The sequence below is a fragment of the Pleurodeles waltl genome, chromosome 4_2, assembly GCF_031143425.1.
Source record: "Pleurodeles waltl isolate 20211129_DDA chromosome 4_2, aPleWal1.hap1.20221129, whole genome shotgun sequence".
In the NCBI taxonomy this organism is placed as follows: Eukaryota; Metazoa; Chordata; class Amphibia; order Caudata; family Salamandridae; genus Pleurodeles; species Pleurodeles waltl.
Genome location: NC_090443.1, coordinates 416,592,498 through 416,614,061, shown reverse-complemented (window position 1 = coordinate 416,614,061; position 21,564 = coordinate 416,592,498). Strand labels below are relative to the sequence as shown.

The following is a 21,564-nucleotide window of genomic DNA, read 5'->3' as shown; positions in this document are numbered from 1 at the left end:
TCAGGAACAGGTAGATTTGTATCAGAAATCCACATTTTTCAACACAATTTTGGTATTTTACAGGGACATACCCCATTTTTACTATTTTTTGTGTTTTTAGTCTTCTTCCAGTTAGTGACAGAAATGGGTGTGAAACAAATGCTAGATCTCGGACAGCTAAACATTTCTGAAAAGCAGTCAAAATTCTGAATTCAGCAAGGGGCCGTTTGTGTAGATCCTACAAGGTTTTCCTACAGAAAACAACAGGTGAAATAAAAAAAAAATTGAAATTGAGGTGAAAAAAAGTCATTTCTGTCCACTTTTTACTCTGAAACATTTTCCTGCTATGCCAGATTTTCAAAAGTAATTGACCGTACGTCTGCCGGACTCTTCTGGTTGCGGGATATATAGGACTTGTAGGTTCATCAAGAACCCTAGGTACCCCGAGCCAATAAAGGAGCTGCACCTTGCATTGGGTTTTCATTGTATATCGGGTCTACAGCAATTCTTTTGGTGAAATCTAAAGATTGAAAAATAGGTATCAAGGAAACCTTTGTATTTCCAAAATTGGCACAAGATAAGGTGTTGAAAAGCAAAATTCTTTGCAAACCTCAAAATGTGGCAAAAAAAAAACTTTTTCCTCACATTTCGGTGATGGAAAGTTCTGGAATCTAAGGGGAGCCACAAACTTCCTTCTACCCAGCGTTCCCCCAAGTCTCCAGAGAAAATGGTACCTCACTTATGTGGGTAGGCCTAGTGCCCATGACTGGGAATGCCCCAAAACACAACATGGACGCATCACGTTTTCCCAAAGAAAACTGACCTGTTTTTTTGCAAAGTGCTTAGCTGTGGAGTTTAGCCTGTAGCTCAGCCGGCACCTAGAGAAACCTACCAAGCCTGTGCATTTTTAAAAACTAGACACCAAGGGTAATCCATGATGGGGTGACTTGTGGGGCTCTCATCAGGTTCTGTTACCCAGAATCCTGTGCAAACCTCAAAATTTGTCAAAACAAAAAAAACACTTTCTTTACATTTCAGTGATGGAAAGTTCTGGAATCTGAGGGGAGCCACAAACTTCTTTCTACAAGCGTTCCCCCAGGTCTTCAGATAAAAATGGTACCTCACTTGTGTGGATAGACCCAGTGCCGTATTAGGAAATGCCCCAAAACACAACGTGGACACATCAAAATGATAGATTACAAAACTACCTGTTTTTGCAGTGGTAGGGAGGGGGGTGGTTCTGCGCTTTTGGTCCCAGGTGCTGTGGTCATCTAGGGAAACCTACCAAATTCAAACATTTTTAAAAATAAGACACCCGGAGGAGTCCAGGGAGGTGTGGCTTAAGTGGATCCCATTTTCTTACCCAGACTCTTCTGTAAACCCTTAAATATAGCTAAAATAATCACATTTTCCACACTTTTATTTGTAGGATCACTGTGCCGGTACAAATTTCCAACCACCCAATGTTACCCTCAGTCTGCCGATAAAAATGATACCTCACTTGTGTGGGTGTGGCACAAGTGCCTGCAACTGGAAAAGGCCAAAAACGTGTAGAGATTGAAGGGATAACAGAGTGAGTTTATAAGCACACTTTTTTAAATACATTTTTAGGCTGACTCTGCTTTGGGGACCCACACGAGTGACAGATGATTTTACTTTGGAGACTGAGGGGAACGCTGGGTGGTAGGAAATTTGTGCAGGCGCTGTGATCCTACAAAGAAAAGTGTGACAAATATGCTTTTTTATGCACATTTTGAGGTTTGCAGGGAGTATGGATAAGAAAATGTTGGGGGATCCAAGGAAGCTACTCCTCCCTGGACTCCTCTGTGTGTATGGTTTTCGAAAATGTCGGTTTGGTAGGTTTCCCTAGATGACTGCTGCACCCGGGACCAAAAATGGAGGTGCCCGCCCTGCCCCTGGAAATACAGGTAGATGTAATAGATCATTTTGATGTGTCCATGTCCTTCTGTGATTTTCAAGACACTAAAATTGTGAAAAGAAACACACTTAGGTTATGTTAAAAAAGACCCCTCACCCACCAGCCAAGTTGATTGCATGCTTCATAATTGGGGGTCCCACCCAATACACCTAGCCTGTCACGGGTGTGCTTCGATGCATTGGTTTTGGCACAAGAGTGAGTGATGGTTCAGTAGCTCGAGTTTTATTAACTAAAGATTTCACAAAAATGAACTGCACTGTTAATAACTGTAAGGCCAAGAAACTGAACCAATGACTCGCAGCTCGTGAGCTGTAAAGCCACATCAAGGCACCAACAGCTTTACAGTCCATGCCTGAAATGCACAAGACCATTCATGCCGCCAGCTGCGGGCCCAGCACATTACAACACTTGCATCAACAGACCGCGCCATACAAGGGCCCATCACTTTCATGCGCCCACATGCCTGACACAGTAATCACACCAACTGATAGGAGTCTGTGGGCTGGTGTTCGGCTAGCAGTGTGTTGCAGTGACCAATAGCAAGTACCTATTGACACCGCCTGCCAAGCGCCACTCCACGCACACCACCATCACAACAAAGAAACCACTAATTACAAATAAGTACAAAACTACAAACACAAAAGCTCTAACTAAATACATGACAGTAATGCCAACCATGAAACTGAACATATAAAAATATAAAACAGTCAGTCTACGTTCCCGATATTTCCCAAAAACTATTTTTTGGTGTGGTAACTCCTGAAACAGCTGGCCACACAGAGCCCAGGCTTTGAAAGACAAATGGGGCAGTACATCCGAGTCTCCCTCCAGATACCTCTTCGGGCACAGACTATACATTTCTTAGCGGGAAAGTCTTTTCTAAGAGTGGGAGGAATCTGATCAGGAAAGTGCCGATCTTTCAATCTAGCCACATCACCAGCACTGCTACTCTTGGAACTTCTGCATGTTCCACCTCAACAAGGCTCTTTATCACTGACTCCTGATATTGAACAGATTTCATCCTTGACTCATGGGAACAATCCTTAAACACAATAAAAGCATTAAAAGTTGCTAAATTAAACAAATGGATCGCCTACTTTTTTATACCAAACGTAAGACTTACGAACAGCAGTGTAAGGTTCCAACCTCTGATCTACTTTATCAACACCACCCATGTGCTTATTGTAGTCTAAAATGCACACAGGTTTGTGCACTTCAGCAACCTGACCCCAAACAGCCACAGGTGAAATACTCTTATCATGGATGGTAGTTAGTATGTAGACATCCCTCCTGTCTGCCAATGTCAGAGCTAGAATCTTATCATTCCGCAAGGCACTGCACTGTCCCTTTTCAAGTTATTTACAGATATGTTCCCTTGGTTAGCCTCTCTGATTAGAGCGGATTGTGCCACAAGCAAGTGTCCACTCTGAACAATTCCTTGAACAACTGCACTCCAGTGTAGAAGTTATCTACATACAAATGGTGACCTTTGTTAAACAGTTGTCTACCAAGTTCCCAAACATTTTTCTCACTAACCACTGGGTGGACAACCGGGGATTGGGGAGTCAATACTGGAATCCCTATCAGTGTAGACCCGGAAATTATAAACATATCCTGTACTACTTTCAGACACCATATACAATTTGAGTCTATACTGTGCCCTCTTGCTAGGAATGTACTGCCTAAAAACCAAACAACCGTTGAACAGGACCAAAGACTTGTCTACACTTATTTCTTTGCCTGGAACATAGGCCTCTGAAAACCGATCTACAAAGTGATCAAGGGTAGGCCTAATCTTAAAAAGACGGTCACAATCAGAGTGATCTTGTGGCAAGGCTAAAGCATTGTCAACAAAATGCAGCATCCAAAGAAGAAGCAAATACCGATTACGAGTCACGGTTGCAGGACATATAGCCATTGCCACATCACTGTCCTCCTCTAAAACAGGGCCTTCATCTGCACTGAGAGTGGCTTCCTCATCAGAAGATTCCTCTCAGACAGACCATTCACTGCCAGAATCTCTCTTCCTCCTCTACCTCAGATGCAGTCAGTCTCATAATTATGTTCAGAAGACGACTCAACAAGCATACCAACAACCTGCTGAGTTGTCACTCTGCGGCTAGCCATGATCCTTTCTAACAACAGCAGAAATGGCCAACAGTTGTGTGTCCCCTTTTGGGGGTGACCCTTGCCCAAGGGGGCTTCCCCACAAAAAGAAAACTTAAAAAATCCCTGGCACCATAGTGGCTTCTGCCCCCCCTTAGGGGCAGATGGGCCTAAAAATAATAGGCTAATTTGCCCCCAAGTAGGGCAGAAATGGTGTAAATAATATTGCCTCCCCCCCACCCCTTTGGGGAGTGACCCTTGCCCAATGGGCAACCTCCTCCCTCCCACACAAAACACACACACAAAAGATCCCTGGTGCTAAGTGTTTCTGCACCCCTCGGGGGCAGATGGGCCTAAGAATAATAGGCCGATCTGCCCCCAAGGGTGGCGGAAATGGTGTAAATAATATTGGCCCCCCCTTGAGGAGCGACTCTTGCCCAAGGGGCCACCTCTCCCCCCACACACAGAACACACACAAGATCCCTGGCGCTAAGTGGTTTCTGCCCCCCTCGGGGCAGATGGGTCTAAAAAAAAAATAGGCCGATCTGCCCCAAAGGGGGGAAAACTGCCCAACATTGCTTTTCCCCCTTTGGGGGTCCATCCCTGCCCAAAGGGCTGCCCCCCACACAAAAAACACACACAAAAACAATCCCTGGCTTCAAGTGGCTTCTGCCCCCCTTTTGGGGCTGATTGGCCTAAGAAAATAGGCCGATATGCCCCCCAGGGGGTCAGAAATGGCATAAAATATATTGCCCTATTTGGGGGGGCGACCCTTGCCCAAGGGGCCGCCCCCAATACAAAACACACACACACACACACACACACACACACACAATCCCTGTTGCTAAGTGGTTTCTGCCCCCCTTGGGGGCAGATGGGCCTAAAAAAATAGGCTGATCTGCCCCCAAGGGGGGCAGAACTGTCCAACTGTACTTTGCCCCCTTTGGGGGACAACCCTTATCCAAGAGCCCACCACACACACAAAAATAAACCCTGGCTTCAAGTGTCTTCTGGTCCCAAGGGGGGCAGATTGGCCTAAAAATAAGAAGCCGATTTGCCCCCAAGGGTGGCAGAAAGGGCGATAAACATTATTCCCTCTTAGGGGAGAGACCTTTGCCCAAGGGTCTGCTCCCCGGAGCATGAAATTGATGAAAACAGAAATCCCTGGTGTCTAGTGGGCCTTTCCTTTCCCCAGATGCCCCTTTCGCTAACAATCCCCCCAGGCCAAAAGACACTTACCTGTGTTCTCCTCGTTACGCTGGAAGCAAATGACTTCCAACGGTATGGCGGCCTCTAATAATGTCAGTGTGCGTTTGCGCGCTGATGTTATTAGGTAGGGGCGGGTTTGGAAGAGGAAGAAATTCCCCTTCCATCCCTGCCCATGGGAAGGGGGTGGGAGGCCCTCGAGAGAGAGTGCTAGTGCTACCCCGAAGGTCCGGGGTGCAGGAAGTAGCAGTTACATCCGGGGCACCCAAGGGGTTAATACTGAGATTTCTATCAATCTGACTGGATTGTCACAATCCCATAAGGTCATCAAATCCTCCAAAACACCTCATTTGGGGTCAACAGCTTCTTACATCTTACTACTTCGTCATGCCAGACTGTACACAGACTTTTTTTCAATGATGTCTTAAAGATCAGTGGTACCAGTTTCGAGGAACCTCGGGAGACAGATTGATCCAATATCATTCTGCAATCCAGTGGTTCCCCTTGTGTTGCCAATCACATGATCTGCTGATGGGGGTTCCATTCCATCAAGCCATCCAAACACAGACCATTGGAAACAGATGCCTGTCATGTGAGAATGGGCAATCACATGGATCAATTCCAAGCACAGAAGTAAACTCTGTAGGGACACAGATGCTAAGTACTGAGTCCAAGCTTAAACAACGTTAGACAAACTAATTGTCCCTGGGATTAGATCTAGCCACCTTGTGATCACAAGCAGAACATGCAACTCAGATATGAAAATGTAGGAAATGGATTTAGATGAGACAATATCCAGATCAATGGTCTGAAGGAGTAAGCAGTTGGAACAGATATTGAATCAACCCTTATTACATTTTTCTCGTCCATATTTGGAGAAGACCACCAAGAGGTCTGCAAAGAAAGAGCTCAGCAAGATGGCCCAAAATAAACTGGTTCAGTGAAAAGGCCCAGAGATCCTTGCCAAATGTCAGATCAATAAAGAAAAAGAAAAGTTCCTACTAAAGGCGAGGAGCAGAGAATGTCTCATTCCACAACTATGACTGTACCTTATACCACAACTTCGCACCAAATATCTTTTAAGAACGCCAACAATTTTGTCCATTAACAGAGAAGCTGGAATGATCACTTCAGATACTGCTCCGTTTAGCATCTTCTCTGACTACCAGAAGAAGACTCACCATTTCTCAAAAGGTACAAAGTCTCTGGCTGTCCAACTTCAGATTAACAACGAGGACCCTAATAGTCCTTCAGATAACATAGGTGAGGCTGGTTATGAGATACAATCAGAATCAGAAATAAAAACAACAGACGCCATATGAGATGAAACTGATACAAGATTTAAAGAACTTGGTAGTTTTAATTCAGCAGTAGCTTTAAGTGGTATAAGAGGTTTCTCTTTTTCTTATGTCTAGGTTGAGGGAGAATGGATGCAGATGGTAGGGGGTAGTACTTCCCCTGGGAGGACTCTGAGCTATACCCCTATGTTGGCACAACCTTAACCACACCCTCCCAAACATACACCAGAGGATATGTTGCTTTTAAAATCTTTTACAATAAAGGAGTTCCAGGAACACTGTTGTACCCATAGACACATTTAATCTGGACTACTGTGGTTTATCTCCAGATTGAGAGGATCTTTTCTATTTTGAATTTCTTTTAACCGAGTTGATAATTGTTTATTTACAGTTGGGGGCATTTAGGGGGAAAGGTACGGAGGCCTTATAGACTGCTGCACCAAGCTCCACAGATCTAGAGTTTAGTATGGTTACTGTCAGGGTATGCTGAAAAAAAAAAAAAGCTTGGTGAGGTACACCCTGCCATACATAATACCCGTTTTTATTCTAAATACACATGACCCTCTTTTATTCTAAATACACGTGAAGGTTAGGTTGATCTCATTAAAAGTGTAGGGGCTTAACTCTCCAAATGAGAGGACAGAAATATAGCGTTTCCGTTCTGAAGGAAGGTTCAATGTAGTAGCTATACAGAAGACTTGTATACAAAAGCATTTCATTCAGCCAAAGCAAAATACAATGGGGGTAGCCCGTTTCTTCCATCAATCTATGGGCCTAAAACCATTCTTCCACAAAGCACATAAGGAGGGCAGGTATGTTATGGTCCCAGGACACTTAATAGGCAGTCGAATTACAAGAGCCACAATATAGGCCTCAAACACTGGCCAGAGTTCCTTCTTTGTCACTTTTGAATATCCTAGCAGAGTTCACAGGGTAGAGACCGGATTATAATTTAAGATCTAAATCCAGCATAGGAACCAGTGAAAGACAGATGAAGTGCTGGTACATTTCTCTCAGGCACCTTTAAAACAAAAAAAAACAAAAACACTAAAAGGTACTTGGTTTGAGAGACTATTAGAGAGAAAAGTATATAAACCAAGTGGATTAAACCATTTTCCCTCACTCCCACAGAATACATTCAAGCATTGACAAATCCCCTTGTCATCAACGCCGTCATGCCCCTTGTACATGATATCTCAGTACGCAAAATAATCTCAGATCATGCTCCTACAGAGCTATCTCTTGGGACTACTGGGCAGTACCCAAAGAAAGCTGATATTCCGTCCTGCACTGCTTGTGGACCCAGAGCTACAATTTGACTTCCAAACTAAACCTCTGGGCAAACTGGCTCTTGCATGCACATGGGATGCCTTCACGGTGGTCTGTGCAGCACATGTATTGGGACAACAGCTAATCTGAAGAGCAAACAGTTAGACCTAGAGGAACAACTCACAGGGGCTGAGAGAATGCCTAAAGAGACTCCTCTAGTCCTCTGCAGCTTTAAGGCATTGCCTTGAGCAGTACCAGAAACGCCACAGCACTTAATAAGATGGAACCCTCCTCAGACATAAAAAAAAAAAAACACACATTTGATCAAGGTGACAATTTGGGAGCACACCATGCAAGGAAACTGAAATGGAAAGCTGTAAAAACCTAAAAAACATACTGATGACAAGTCTTCACTGATTGTTACACAACCGAAAACATGCCTGAGCCCTTATTAGATGAGAAGCAATCTGACTGATTAACATCCATTATCTTAACATGGATATCACTCAACCAGTGAGACGCTCTTGAGGCACCTATTACAAAAATAGATGTTTTAACAGCCATTAAATCTGCTAAAACACATATAGCGCCAAGCTCTGTCTGATGAACCTTTTTAACACAGTAACAGAGAAGAGTGGTACCCCAACAATGGGAGAATCCTACATTATGCTAGTAACTGAGAAAGATGTCAAATTATGTGCCTGTTACAGACCTTTAGCGTTATTTAACTTGGATGTCAAAGTTACTAGCTACTGGGCTAGGCACCTTGCTACCAGTCTTGATCAACCCTCATCATTCAGGATTTATTAAGAGCGAATGCTTGATAACAACCGCAGAATACTTCACCTGGTTGAAAAAGTTCAAAAGAAATATGTGCTGCCGGAAGATCTTTCGACCTGGTGATCTGGCAGTTCCTCGCACAAATCTTAAAGAAATTCAGGTTTGAACCTACCTTTGTTTCTGTGACAATGGCTGGCTACCAGGCCTCCACCTCTAGAGTTACAGTGAATAGGAAGCTTTTGCGCCTATTCACTCTGGTCTGGATCGGTTCCCACAGCAAGAGTACCCGTTCTCCCCTCTTCTCTTTGTAATCCACATTGAACCTTTCGTAGCAAAAAGAGGAGCAGAATGAGATATAACAGCATTTTCGTTAGTCAAGATGAGCATAAAATCTCATTTTTCATGATGACGAGCTACAAAGTGTGGCATCACCAAATAAATGTGTTACATTTATAGTCCCAAATTAAGATAAACCTCACAAAGTTTAAGATCTTGAACTTAACCCTTACTCAGATGGAAATAAAAACAGTTGCCTGACAACGTCTGACCTCTCTACGCAGTGATTATCGAAGATGCTCTCCTAACTTTCTGCTGTTGTTTGGCAGAATTAACGCAGACAAATGAATATATTACTAGGGGTTTTATACCTTTTCCAGGCACTCCTGATTCGAATCTGTAAAGAATTCTTTGCAGAACTCAAAAAGATTATGCTAAATTTGACCTGGCATGGCAGCAGGACCAGACATGCATGTAAAAACGAACCCTTACCTAAATTAGAAGGGGGGTTAAGTCACCAAGACCTTCTAGTATATTATAGGTTTGCACAGTTGTGTGTCATCACAAACTTGTCCCTCGGAGAGACAAATAAAATATGGACGTGTATGACGAGTGCTGTGGTGATGAAACTATGATGGAGTTAGTTTGAAAGGCAAGGTAAGACAGCCACTACCTAATGCCTACATTAAAACTTCCTACAGACACTTCACTAACAGTCTGGGATACCCTTACAGAACGCTGTAGTTTGACAGCCTTCGCTTCCTCAAACACCCCTTCCCACCTTATTCCTGCCTTTAAAACAGCACTAGAACATGGTCAGTTTGATTAATGGAAACAGTAGAACTGCTTTTCTCTTTCTGATATCTTCCATGAACAGGACTTCCTGGCCTTCGAATCACGTAAGTAAATGTTTAACTTAGACTAAAGTGACTGTTACCATTATTATACTTTATTGATGCACCGGGTGATAAACCTGGCCATTAAGGGGTAACCCCACTCAAGAAGTTTGCAAAAACAGCTGGAAGCACTAAGGGACAGATCACTGGCAAATATAGCTGCCTTCTTGAATGCTGTTCCCGCAGTTTCACCCTTCTGTGAGTCACAGTGGAACAGTTTTCCAGTCTGGGGGTTTAAGAGGAGAAATGGAAAATCCTCCAGCGGGGTATCCCAAGAAATTCTAATAGCATCTCGTGCAGGGAGGTTCATTATATTGCCCTTGACTGTTAGTTGTACTCAGCCATAACAACTACTACCTTTATGTCAGCACTATGTTGTGGTGGTGCTGTTTTCTAGTCTGAGACTTAAGACACACATGGTGGGGCTAGACAGACAGAGGCACACACATGCACACACACCCAATTGGGAGTGGAAATTGTAGCTGCAGTGAAAACAGTTTTGGGCCTTTCCCCTCCGAGATGGTTTTTGTGTTGCTGAAGTTTCACTCTTCTATACTGGAACAGTAAACAAAGGCAGATCACCTATTGATGTGGAATTAGTTGGGGTCAGCAAAGAGCATCTTAGGTGCATATTGGAAAAATAAATAACTTTGCCTCTCTCCCTGTGGTGTATCTGGTTGTGGCACATACTAGTAATAGTAAGATTTGGCGCTTATATTGACTACTACAAAACATTCAAAGCGATTTGGGCCCCATTGCTTGAATACCTGTCAAAGCGCATCAACATGGTCGCATGGCCTGTACCTAACAGTTCCTGAATCTTTATAATTACTGATTAGTCTGAGATGACTCTAGGATCGGGGAAACATAAAGAGGCTTTAGCAGTGTAGAGAATACTCTGAGTTACTGATACACCTACCTAGACCCTCCATAACTTGGAGACCTGTACTTTCAGAATTGTGATGCACCCTCATACTTTCTACGTTTTTTGCTTATTACCACCAAGAGGATGGGAGAAAGGGAGTAAATAACTATGAAACAGGACATTCTATAGTAATCTTAAATAAAAACGATGTGCTTAAAAAAAATTAAAGATTTTCATGGGCACCAGCTTCATTTCAGTTACTTTTTTAAACATTTCATTTAAAAAAAAAGTTTTTTTATTTCTTTTAAGCAAATTATTTATTCACTTATAAATGAAGGTTTCTAAAGAAAGGTTGAATATAAGTGTGTATATATTTATATTTAAAAGTGCGCTCTGGGCTCACTTTTGTGCTTGCTCTGGCACTGTCCAAAATTAACTAGGTACTGGGAAGAAGTGCTGAACGATATTGATGCAGTCGGTGGCTGCCCACGTCCAGATTCCTATCATATGTAGCCCTAAAGGTTGATGACAAATTGACTTGCCCATTCATGGCCCCAGGAGAAATATAACAATCCTACTACTTATAGCCAAACAGGTGTTCCTGGCTGATTGAGACACAAACAGGGTACCTGATGATAAACAGTGGCTTCAAGTGATATAGCACATATTGGGTTTGAAAAATATCTCCAGGACTCTAAAAGAAATAAGGACAAATTTCGTAAACCGGTGAGAGCTATGCCTGGCACTTTTAGAAAACAAATTTACAAACTCACCTGCCTCAAGTATCTTAAAGGCTTACGAGTGACAGCCCAAAGGAGGTAGAGACACAGACCTCAGTTGTGAATGGGAACAGAGGTCTGACCTGGCTGACAAAAGGAATGACCCTATGAACACATACTCCTAGGGAGTGATCCGAGCTCAGTCTGAGAAGGTGTGGGGTCAAGGGGGCTGGAGGGAAAGGAGAGTTATAGATTTGTTCTGTTTGTTTTTTATCCTTCAGCTTTTCTCTGCCGGCGAAAAGGATGTAGGCAGGTGTTTGTGCAGTGTTACCATTTCTCAACTCAATAAAAAAAAAATTGATTCATAAATGTATGCTTTAGGATTCTGCGTGTAATCTGGGCTCAACAGCTCTGTGCTTATGACTATTTTTATTTACTGTGTTATTCTATAGTGCTACTTCCCCAAATGGTATCAGGGCACTCTACAGTGAAACAACAATTACATATAATTGGACCATACTATGTGTACAAGTAGCAAAGAATTTATTTGTACATTGAATGTTAAAAAAAAAAAAAAAAAAAAAAAAAGAGAGTTGGTGAGAGGAGGGCGTGAAAGTTCGTGATTAGGAACAAGGGTATCATTAGAATTACAAGTAACTTTTCATTCTCATGGGTCGGTGTCTACATAGAAATAAAATTTGAATTGCTGACAAATCAAGCAACTACAGTTCAATCCTATTTATATCATTCACATTATTTAGTCTACTTAACACCAGGTGACTCAACAGATATCAAAATGTTTTATTACTTGATAGATGTGTTTAATATAATTAAAGCCAAAGTCTTTAATTTTGTATAGTTTTACACAGAGTCCTATACACAAAAAGGAGTTTGAAGTCTGATAGGTCTTTGGTTATAGCTTTTCCTCTCAAATAAGCAAATTCCAAATGATTGATTTGTACTACAAATTGTTTGCTGGTCTGTTACGGTTCAAGAAGTCTACCCCAGAGTGCAAAAATAAAACTTTTACTTTTTTAAACAAATTTTGCCCTTAGCCACTGGCCAGAATCAACACCAAATAATGTCCCAAGAATGCTATTGTTCAAGGCCCGATCTTGTGGTAACCAGTAGTCTTTCAAGCGCTTGAAAATTTAGACTCTGGCGTACTAGTTAGGTGTTTTATAATCCATACGCTTAATGGCAAATGTATTGAAAGTTTAGCCTATCTGTATGCCCATTGTTACTGAAGCATACATTTTGTTTCCAAAATAAAACATATTTGATTCAGCTCCAGGTACATGTTGTGTATCACAGTGCAGTCTGCATTTCTAATGCTGATTTTGTTTAGCTTTTCAAATTATGCAGTCCATTGTGATATCTTTTAGCTAGATGTTTTTTATCTGTCTTAGCATGCAGCCTGATGGTTTTAACATAAACAGAAATATTGAGACATATTAAATATCTTTTAGGCAGCAAGCTCTGTGGATGCTGAAGATGGCTTACGATTCATGCAAGAAATGATTGAACTATCCAGCCAGCAACAAAAGGAGCAACAGCTGCCTCCTCGTGCTGTTCAAATTGTGTCTCACCCTTTTTTTGGGAGAGTAGTATTGTCTGCAGGACCAGCACAGTTTGGAATGGACCTGTCCAAATATTTAATGGGGGTATGTAGAAGTCTGTATTATTTTTACAAACTTCTATAGCTGATAAAATGCATTTCTGCCTAAGGAGTAGCCCTAAGCCCTGTAAGAATGAACCGTTATTTAGTAGATGTAATGTGAATGTTCATATTTTTTCAATGCACTGTAAAAGTTCACTTCTCAGTACAAGTCAACACAAACTGCACTTGCACTTCAACATAATGCAAGACTTCTTAGAGTTGTAGTAGACTAGCCATTGTTTCAAATATATTAGTCCCTCATTGTCTGAATGGATAGGACCTAATAATAAACTGCCAGTGAAGCTGTAAAGACATGCTGAAAAAGCTCAAATTGTGAGACGGACGAGGTAGTTCATTTACGCTACTCTTATGGAGGTGAGTGCATGTTTAAAGAGAAGATGTAACACGCACAGGCTGAGTGGAAAACAGCAACTTGAACCTGTAATTCAGGTACTTTGTGAACTATGAAGCGCAAGAGCATTGGCTGTGTTAAAATGAGTAAATGGAAATACCAACATAATTTATTTTAGTATAGGTTGTTGAAAGTTTTATAAGTTGAAGAGCAGAGACATAAAATGTCTGCACGCTAGCTTATAAAAACAATTGTTGGATCTAAGTGGTCAAACACATTATTTTACTTTTATATGTTCTGATACAGGTCTAGTTAGAAGGACAAGTGGATCACTTTAAAGATAACATTTTTACTGTACCGAAGCATCTAAGACATGAGGTGCCAGACATAGGAACACTTACATCAGTTGGTGAACTAGAGGCTTCCGTTACTGAAACTACAACATATTGTAGAGGAGCTGTTGGTATCATGTAACCTACACTGCGCTGGGTAGCACACTGTACTGTTATCAGGTTATCCTCTCTTCCTCTAACCATACTGGTTTTTAAAATAAGTTTCAAAAGGATGTTGTATTGATGTCAGCAATATGAAAGGTTACGATCTGAGTTATTTTGGGTGTAGAGTCCATATTGTGTACAAAGACTGGATGAGTTAAATGGGTTGCTTAGGTGACATCAAATTGTAGCTTGGAATGCTTTCTCTGAAATCAGTTCAGAGGATACTTGGGATTCCGGTCTTACTTCAAATAATTTAGGCCCCACTATTGCACAGTGACTCAACTCATGCTATAGATAACTCTGTAACAAGTGTAGCAACCACTACAAATTAGTGCTCAGTTACTTTGAAACGATGTATGCCTGAGTAGTATGGGACTTAGATGTTTTCACATACCAACCCTAAAACTGATTTCAACCATCTGTGAGGAAAAGAAAGCAGGAGGCTGAATGAGACAGAGTAATATAAGCACATGAGCAAACCAAAAATAGCCAATCAAGTGAAGGCATGCAAATTCACCAGAAAAACTGAAGTGGCACATTTTAATGCCAGATCACAGCAGCCAAAGGGAGAGGCATGGAAGTGAATAGTAAAAGGCTGCACAAAATGTAGGTTACTAGTGATGTTCATCGGTGGTTTATAACGGTCAAACTTCGCTACAAGATCCTTATGTTAGTGGTGTTTTTATAAGGCGCAGTTTGCCATTCCAATTTCTTTATTGCAATTTTAGTCACTTGGGGGCATTTACCACACATTTATGACATTTCCCATTGCAGTATGACTTTGATGCATCTACTTTTGTGAGTCATCGAGGAATCTCTGGGTGCCGCTAATATTTCTTTCATTAAGGTTTACCAGAAAAGTATGCTGGACAAGTGTCTTGCTTGAGAGGTCATGTCCAGGAGACAATTGTGAGGTGTTAAACATTGCCGTAACAGGTGGGTAGTGGTGGAAGCCTAAGCATTAGATTGGCAAGTTAGAATGATCTAGTTAAAGGCCTACTAAAGGGATGATGGCCTGTCTCTGCTGTGAGAATCAACCGTGTGGGAGGGTGCGAGCACATCAGAGGCCTGCTTTCTTGTGTAGGTTTGGAATGCTGGCCATATTTACCACTTTGGGTCTTTTATATAGTTTTGTGCTTGAATAATTCCCTCTTCTCAGTCTGGGAATCCTCAAAACGTTTAAATAGCAGAAAGCAGTTTTAAAGACTGTTGGTCACACATTTGTGTGTGTAGTAGCACAAGCATCTCATTGGAAACAACCTGAACTTCAGCCAATGAAGTGGAAGGGCTGAGCTCTCCTACTCCCAGTAGAGGCCACATCTGCTCTGATTTCTGCTGTATGTCGTGTGAGGGAGTCCCTGAGAAGAGTTAGGATCAAAACTGTTTAGCCTTTGATTGATCACTTTTTCAACCTTAATTCGACCTCCCTGGACTTCAGCAAACCCCATCTTCAGCTCTCATCAGTGTGTGAGTTGTGTTGAATGGATTTCTTGGATTTTCACCCTAGGACTGGCAAACGTCACCAATTGACACTGTGGCTGACAATGAGATAAGATCTCTTTATTCAAGTATTGGTTGGACGTCAGACAAAAGAAGTTTTGCAGTGATGATCCTCATAGTTAGTGCATTTATTGCCTTACCCCTATCAGGATTGCGATATATGTAAGGCCTTCTCTTCAAAGACTCTTAAGGAGCAGAAAAGGAGGCTGGCTCTTTGCTTGCTAGAAAGACACCAGATTCTCTTATCCAAAGGGGATGACCACTCCTCTGTGCAAGGTTATATGATAAGTGCTCCTCAAACACTTCAATGTAGGAGGCACAAAAAAGAAGCGTAAGTGGCTTCTCAGTGGAATTTACTTCAAATTTGTCTGAAGCTAGCTCTTCCAAATAACTGAAAACCCCTTCTTCTGAAATGGCACTAAAAAAGAACAAACTGTGCAGGAAACTGAACAAAATATCCAGCACTTCTGACATCCAGTCAGGGGAAGCATCTCTGCTTTTGGTCCTGCTTGGGAAATAATAACTACAGATCATTGGATGCTCCAAATAGTGAATTCTGGTCACTCAATGGAGTTCTTAGAGAAAACTACCTACACTTGTTCTAGGAAAGAACATCTGCACTTGAACGGGCTGCAAGTTGTTTCTCCTACTAAAAGGAGTCATAGAAAAGGTTTCAAAGAACTATAGAAATCAAGGATTCTACTAAAGGTTCTTTTTGGTCAAGCAAAAATCAGGCCAGTAGTGGTCATTATTGTCTCTGCGAATATTGAACAAATTCCTAAAAATAAAATAAAAGTAATTCTGTAAACTTTCACACTAGGACTAACCTTGAACCCTAAGAAAACTTACATTAATTGTGTGGCAAGATTGAGATTCCTAGGGCAATTCTAGATATTCAACTGGGGAAGGCTTTCCCTTGGAAAAAAAAGAGTAACAAAACTCCAAGCTGTGGCAAAGGCATTTTGCTCAATGCAAGCAATGCCCGTTAGGATTTTGAAATCCCTCTTAGGTCTTGTTATCTTAAATCAGACTGATTCCATTCTGTGGACTTGTGATGAGACCTATTTAGTAGAAGATGGATTTTGAGTTGAAACTGGAGACTGACCTCATAGAACAACAATAACCAGACGTCTCGAATAATCCTTATTGTCATGGAGATTTTCATTAAATCGGAAAGCAAGTATTCGGTCCCAGGCTTCAACAAACAGGCTAATCGAGACAACAGCTGCATTGCGGAAATTTTACGATCCACACGTGCAAGAGCCTAGTCCGGGACGTAGTTTGAACTCCACATAAACATCCTAAGGTATGTGCCATCAGACTAAATCTCTAGTCATCTGAAATTAGCAAGACAAGCTGTGTTGATACAGATGGAACTCGATCTACTACATCCCAAAGTAAGACAGGCTGAGCTCCTCTCCTCTCCTCTGTTGGAAGATGCACAGATGCTGTAGGGCTGAGACATCAGCAAGGTGACCATTGCAGTCTAATATCTTCCAGGATGCCAAATCAAATTATCAGTCAGATGATATCCGTCGAGCTTTGTCAGATTGCCTGAAAAGGGGAACTTCACCAGAGCCAGGCAAAATAGGTCTTTTGAAAGTGGGCTCAGCCAAAATAAAGATCTGTTCATCACCCTGGAGAATAAGAAATGCCAGCACTATGCCAGTAGGTTCCATCAACTAAGAGTCCGAAGCTATGCCCTTTAATGATTGTAAAATGTCTTTGCTTATGTTTTATCTCCATTTACCTTCATTTCCAGAGTACTGAGGAAATTGAAAGTAGATCACTGTAATAATATTCTGATTGCCCGATCATGGTACATTAATTTTGGAAGAGTCTCTTACTGAAGCTGTCTACAGAGCAGTCCATAGAGTTGAAGAACCATCCTATGATCTTCTCGGATGCAACCAAGAGATTCTCCATCCTGACTTCATCTCTGAGCCTGACTACTTGATTCTTGATCACTTACAGCTCCTGGCATCTAAAAAAATTGCTTCTTACTGCACAGACATCTCAGTCCAGGCACGTGCACCTTCCTCACAACAAACATTGACAATTGGAAGTGGAAATATTTTTTCACATGTTGCAGATATAAGGACATATATCCAATCTCCATGTGTCCCCTGCAGGTGTTATTGTGCTTGCTAGAGATAACAAAATAATGGCTCACTTGACCGCAGTTTCCAGATTGGGAAGGTCGAAAGAATCTTCTTCATCTTTATGATCGCAAAGAAAAATAAAACGACTCATGAAAGGACTCTGTAGGGCCTTACCTACAGTGAAGTGCCATGTGTTTCCAAGGGAGCTAATTTTTGTGTAAGTGAACACCTGCTGCCTTTCTTCAAATCAATAGCGCGTACTTCAAATTCCTTTTGTGCAAACCCACATGTTCATGACATGTGTAGCTGTAGATACACAATCTGCATACTCCTGCCATTTAGTAGGGCTTGGATGAGTTGATTGAGACTCCTCTGTACCCCTTTCAGGGCTTCACCCCACCGGGGTCATCTTTGTAGTTTGATGCCAGAGAATGTTGCATTCGTGATGGAAAAAACTCTATTCCAGAACTGTCTGAAGTGTCTCGCCAAGTATCTGTGGACAGACCATCAGGTGTGTAACCTCTATCTGTTCCCAGAGCATAATAAGACCTGCTGTGCTGCTTGCCTCACCTTCCATAATAAGAAAATCCTGTGCTACTGTTGACATTCATGTCTCACATCCATCTCCATGGCGCATCTACAGAGCATCAACACTCTGGACATCTTCCGTGAATCAGACGTCAAAGCCGAGCCTCAGCCAGGGATTCTACCACAGAGGTCTTAGGTGTTTTTGCTAGAAGTGAGCTCTGGCGCCAAAGTCGATGAGCTGTCACCTTCCCAACGGCATCCACCGTAGACTTCAGCTGTAATATCACTCTCTTCTACATCCCTGGCACTAAACATCTCCCTTGAGAGGGGGGGAGGGGGGAGGGGTTGAGCTTTGAGCCCAGAAGCCCATCAGTAGGCTTCCGGTCTGCCAATGCCAGATTGAAAACTATGGATTGGTGTTCGGCCCATGTGATTTGCCAGTTGCCGAGAATATTTCATGCATTCCATCCATCACCTTATTGTTTTTGCATTTGACACCCTATGTTCGCCAGGTATGCTCAGACGTGAGTCAGAAACTCATTGTGCCACTGAAACCCAGCTGTACCTGGCCGAAGGCCCCTAATTAGGGCAAAACCGGTCTTGGGTTGCTTGTGTTCGAGTTCAGGAAGGACCTGGTTTGGCAATTCGGGCTAGACTGTTAACATGAGGAGCAGGGTCAAGAATGATTTGCATATGACTGGGTTCAAACCTGGGTGGCATGGTGGGCACAGAACTAAGGATTGGGATGTTGCCCTGAGCGATTGCCAGTGGCCAAAATTAATTAAATCATTCCATTCATCACTTTTTTACAGAAGGCCATGGCCGACACCAATATCACGCTTCAGACCTAACACCCACCAAGTTATCAGCACATCAAAGCCATGCCAATCAGCTCTGACTGCCACTTCAGCCCTGGCTTCTAAGATACCCTCAAAGCATTTTCAGACTTAAGAGTCTCTGAGCCAGAATTCACCTTGGTGCCAGCAGCCCCTAGACCATCCTCTGGCTGAAATGCTCAGCGTCTAAGGCGTCGTCCTCCTCTGCCTCCGAAGATAAAGATCAGCCCATCCTCCAGTGCCTTCAGGATGAGCTCAGTGCCCGGCAGTAGTGGATCTGCGTCCATCCACAGACAGGTCGGATCCTTTCTCAACATCTACCAAAGGCTAAAAACTCTGCTCCTTTCAAAAGAAGTGTAACCTTCAAGGAGGGCCTCAACCAACCACTGCAGCAAGTGCCTAAGACCTCATGGTGCCAGGACAGTGGCACAAGTCCACCACTGCCTCTACTCCCCAAACCTCTTCTCCTCGTGTGCCTTCTTTTCCACCTCCCTTCGCCCTCCTCACCCCCACCACTTGCTTACCCTCTGTCTCACTCTCCACGGGGGTCTCCACATTCTGGGTTTGGAGGAGACAGTCCAGGATCTCCTTATCATTCTTATGACACACCCTTAGACCCACACCCTCAGAACATCCAATGGGATGATTATGAAATTGACCCACCTGGGGATACAAATCCTGACCTGTACCCTGCAAAGCCTTTACTGCCTGACAGCACTACCTCCTAATGTGAGGTCATCCATAGGGCTGCCACGTACCACAAGGTTGAGATGCATAAACTACTAGAGAATGATTTCTTGAGGGAGATGCTTCCTTCCACCCAGCACTCCATGCAGTACCTCCCCATGATTAAGGAAATGCTTAAGCCTGCTCCTAGCATCTTTAATGAGTCTAAAAATGCAAGGGTTACCTCTCCCCCCCCCCCCCCCCTTCCATCCCTACCCCTCCCTCCCCTACCGTCATTCATACTACCCACACAAGTGTAGACACGTAGGGCACCAGCGATGCACCAGCTCCAGACAGGGAAAGTATCAAGACGGGTAAATGCATTGCTGGCCAATCTGTGACAATTTGGTGCATTGCAAATTCTAGCGGTTTGCTTTCCTGGTATGTCATAGTGCACTTTGACAAGATAGAGCACCTTCAGCACCTCCCAGAGCAGCACAAAAAGAGGTGTCAAGAACTTGTGGCAGAGGGCAAGCTCATCTCTATCACCAGTAGTCTGTGGGCCCACAATACTGTGGACACTGCAGCCTGTGAGATAAATTCAGGTACCTTTACTAACATGCCTGACTCCATGTTTCCAGCTTTAAGCTGGCAGTCCAGCAGCACCTGCTCAACCTATCTTTCAATGGGGAGCATGTCTTTGGACTGCAGGTTGAACAGATGATCGAAAGATTAAGGATACTGATATCTTAAAGGCCATGGAAGCACTACAAACACCTTCTACCCATGGTTCCTTTCGTTAGTCTTACTACCTTGGAGGTTCCAAGATCACCTCTTCCAAGTCAGCCACCTCTTTTCAATAGCAGATAACACATCAGACCCCTGTCAGACCTGCTATAGAGGGGGTTACAAGGGCAATCTCTGTGGGCAAAGGCTGAGCCATCGAGGGGGCCTACCCACCAAAGGCAGTGACCCACTTGCGCCCCCCCTCTGAACAGAACACCTGTCCAGTGGAGAATACAGTGGTTTCGGTTGCGTTTGGTGGAAATGACCTCAGATCAAGGGTCCTGGACATCATATGCAAGTGTTACTGCTTGGAGCTCACAAACACACCACCAAACACCCCACCCCGCAAACACTCTCTCTGCCTAAAAGTAAGTGCAGGCACTTTTTCATAATGGGGCCATAGACCTCAGGCTGCTCCACCATTGCAACAAGGGAGTGTACTCACTTTACCTTCTCACTCCCAGGAAGGATGGGTCTCTCCGCCCCATTCTCGACCTCAGGCCCCTCAACAAATACATCATGTTAGAGCACTCCCACATGGTAACATTCCAGGATGTTATTCCTCTACTACAGCAAGGCAGCTTCATGACTGCCATCACCCTAAAGCATGCCTGTTTCCACATACCAATCCTCCCTGCACATCGCTGGTTCCTCAGCTACGTGGTAAGTGGCCAGTATTATCAACTGAAAGTGCTGCACTTGGTCACAACAGCCCCTAGGGTGTTGACAAAATGCCTTGCCATGGTAGCCGCTCGTCGCAGGAGAAATGGCGTCCACGTCTTCCTTTACAAAGATGACTGACTAATCAAGAGCGCAGCCAAAAGCAGTGTTTGGCTCATACACAAGCCACCATACACCTCCGATGCAGTATAGGTTTCACCTTCAATATCACAAAGTTCATTATCTTCAAGGGTGCAAGCTTTTGCAATTACTGCCGCCTCTATTTCAGCCAGGTCGTCAAGTAACGCTCAGGGCGGCCATGCGCCCTCTCTGCATGATGGCCTCGTACTGCCGTAGTTCCCCATGCAAGGTCACAAATACAGCCGTGCAGGAATGCCAAGCTGCAAAGTGGTCATAATTACAGGGTCACTGGGAGGCTCTATTGTTCATATGGGGCCGCACTCACCACTTTCTGCAGTCATGGAACAGCAACAACCTGCTGCAAGGCGGGCCCTTTCATGACCAAGTACCTTGAGAGACAGTCACAATGGATGCCTCCCTTCACAGGGTGAGGAGGCACACTTCTAGGATTTGACCACTCAAGGAATGTGAACACCCCATCAACACGGTCTCTACATCAACTA

At 43.3% G+C, this 21,564-nt stretch overlaps 1 protein-coding gene across 2 annotated transcripts in view; it reads left to right on the top strand.

Moving 5' to 3' along the window:
* EDEM3 (ER degradation enhancing alpha-mannosidase like protein 3) overlaps positions 1–21,564 on the top strand; it is a 367,252-nt gene that overhangs the window by 241,955 nt on the left and 103,733 nt on the right. For both annotated transcript variants that reach the window (XM_069231637.1, XM_069231638.1), the window contains exon 17: positions 12,803–12,997. In XM_069231637.1, the coding sequence (XP_069087738.1) occupies positions 12,803–12,997 (195 nt within the window). The remainder of the gene's footprint in view (positions 1–12,802; positions 12,998–21,564) is intronic.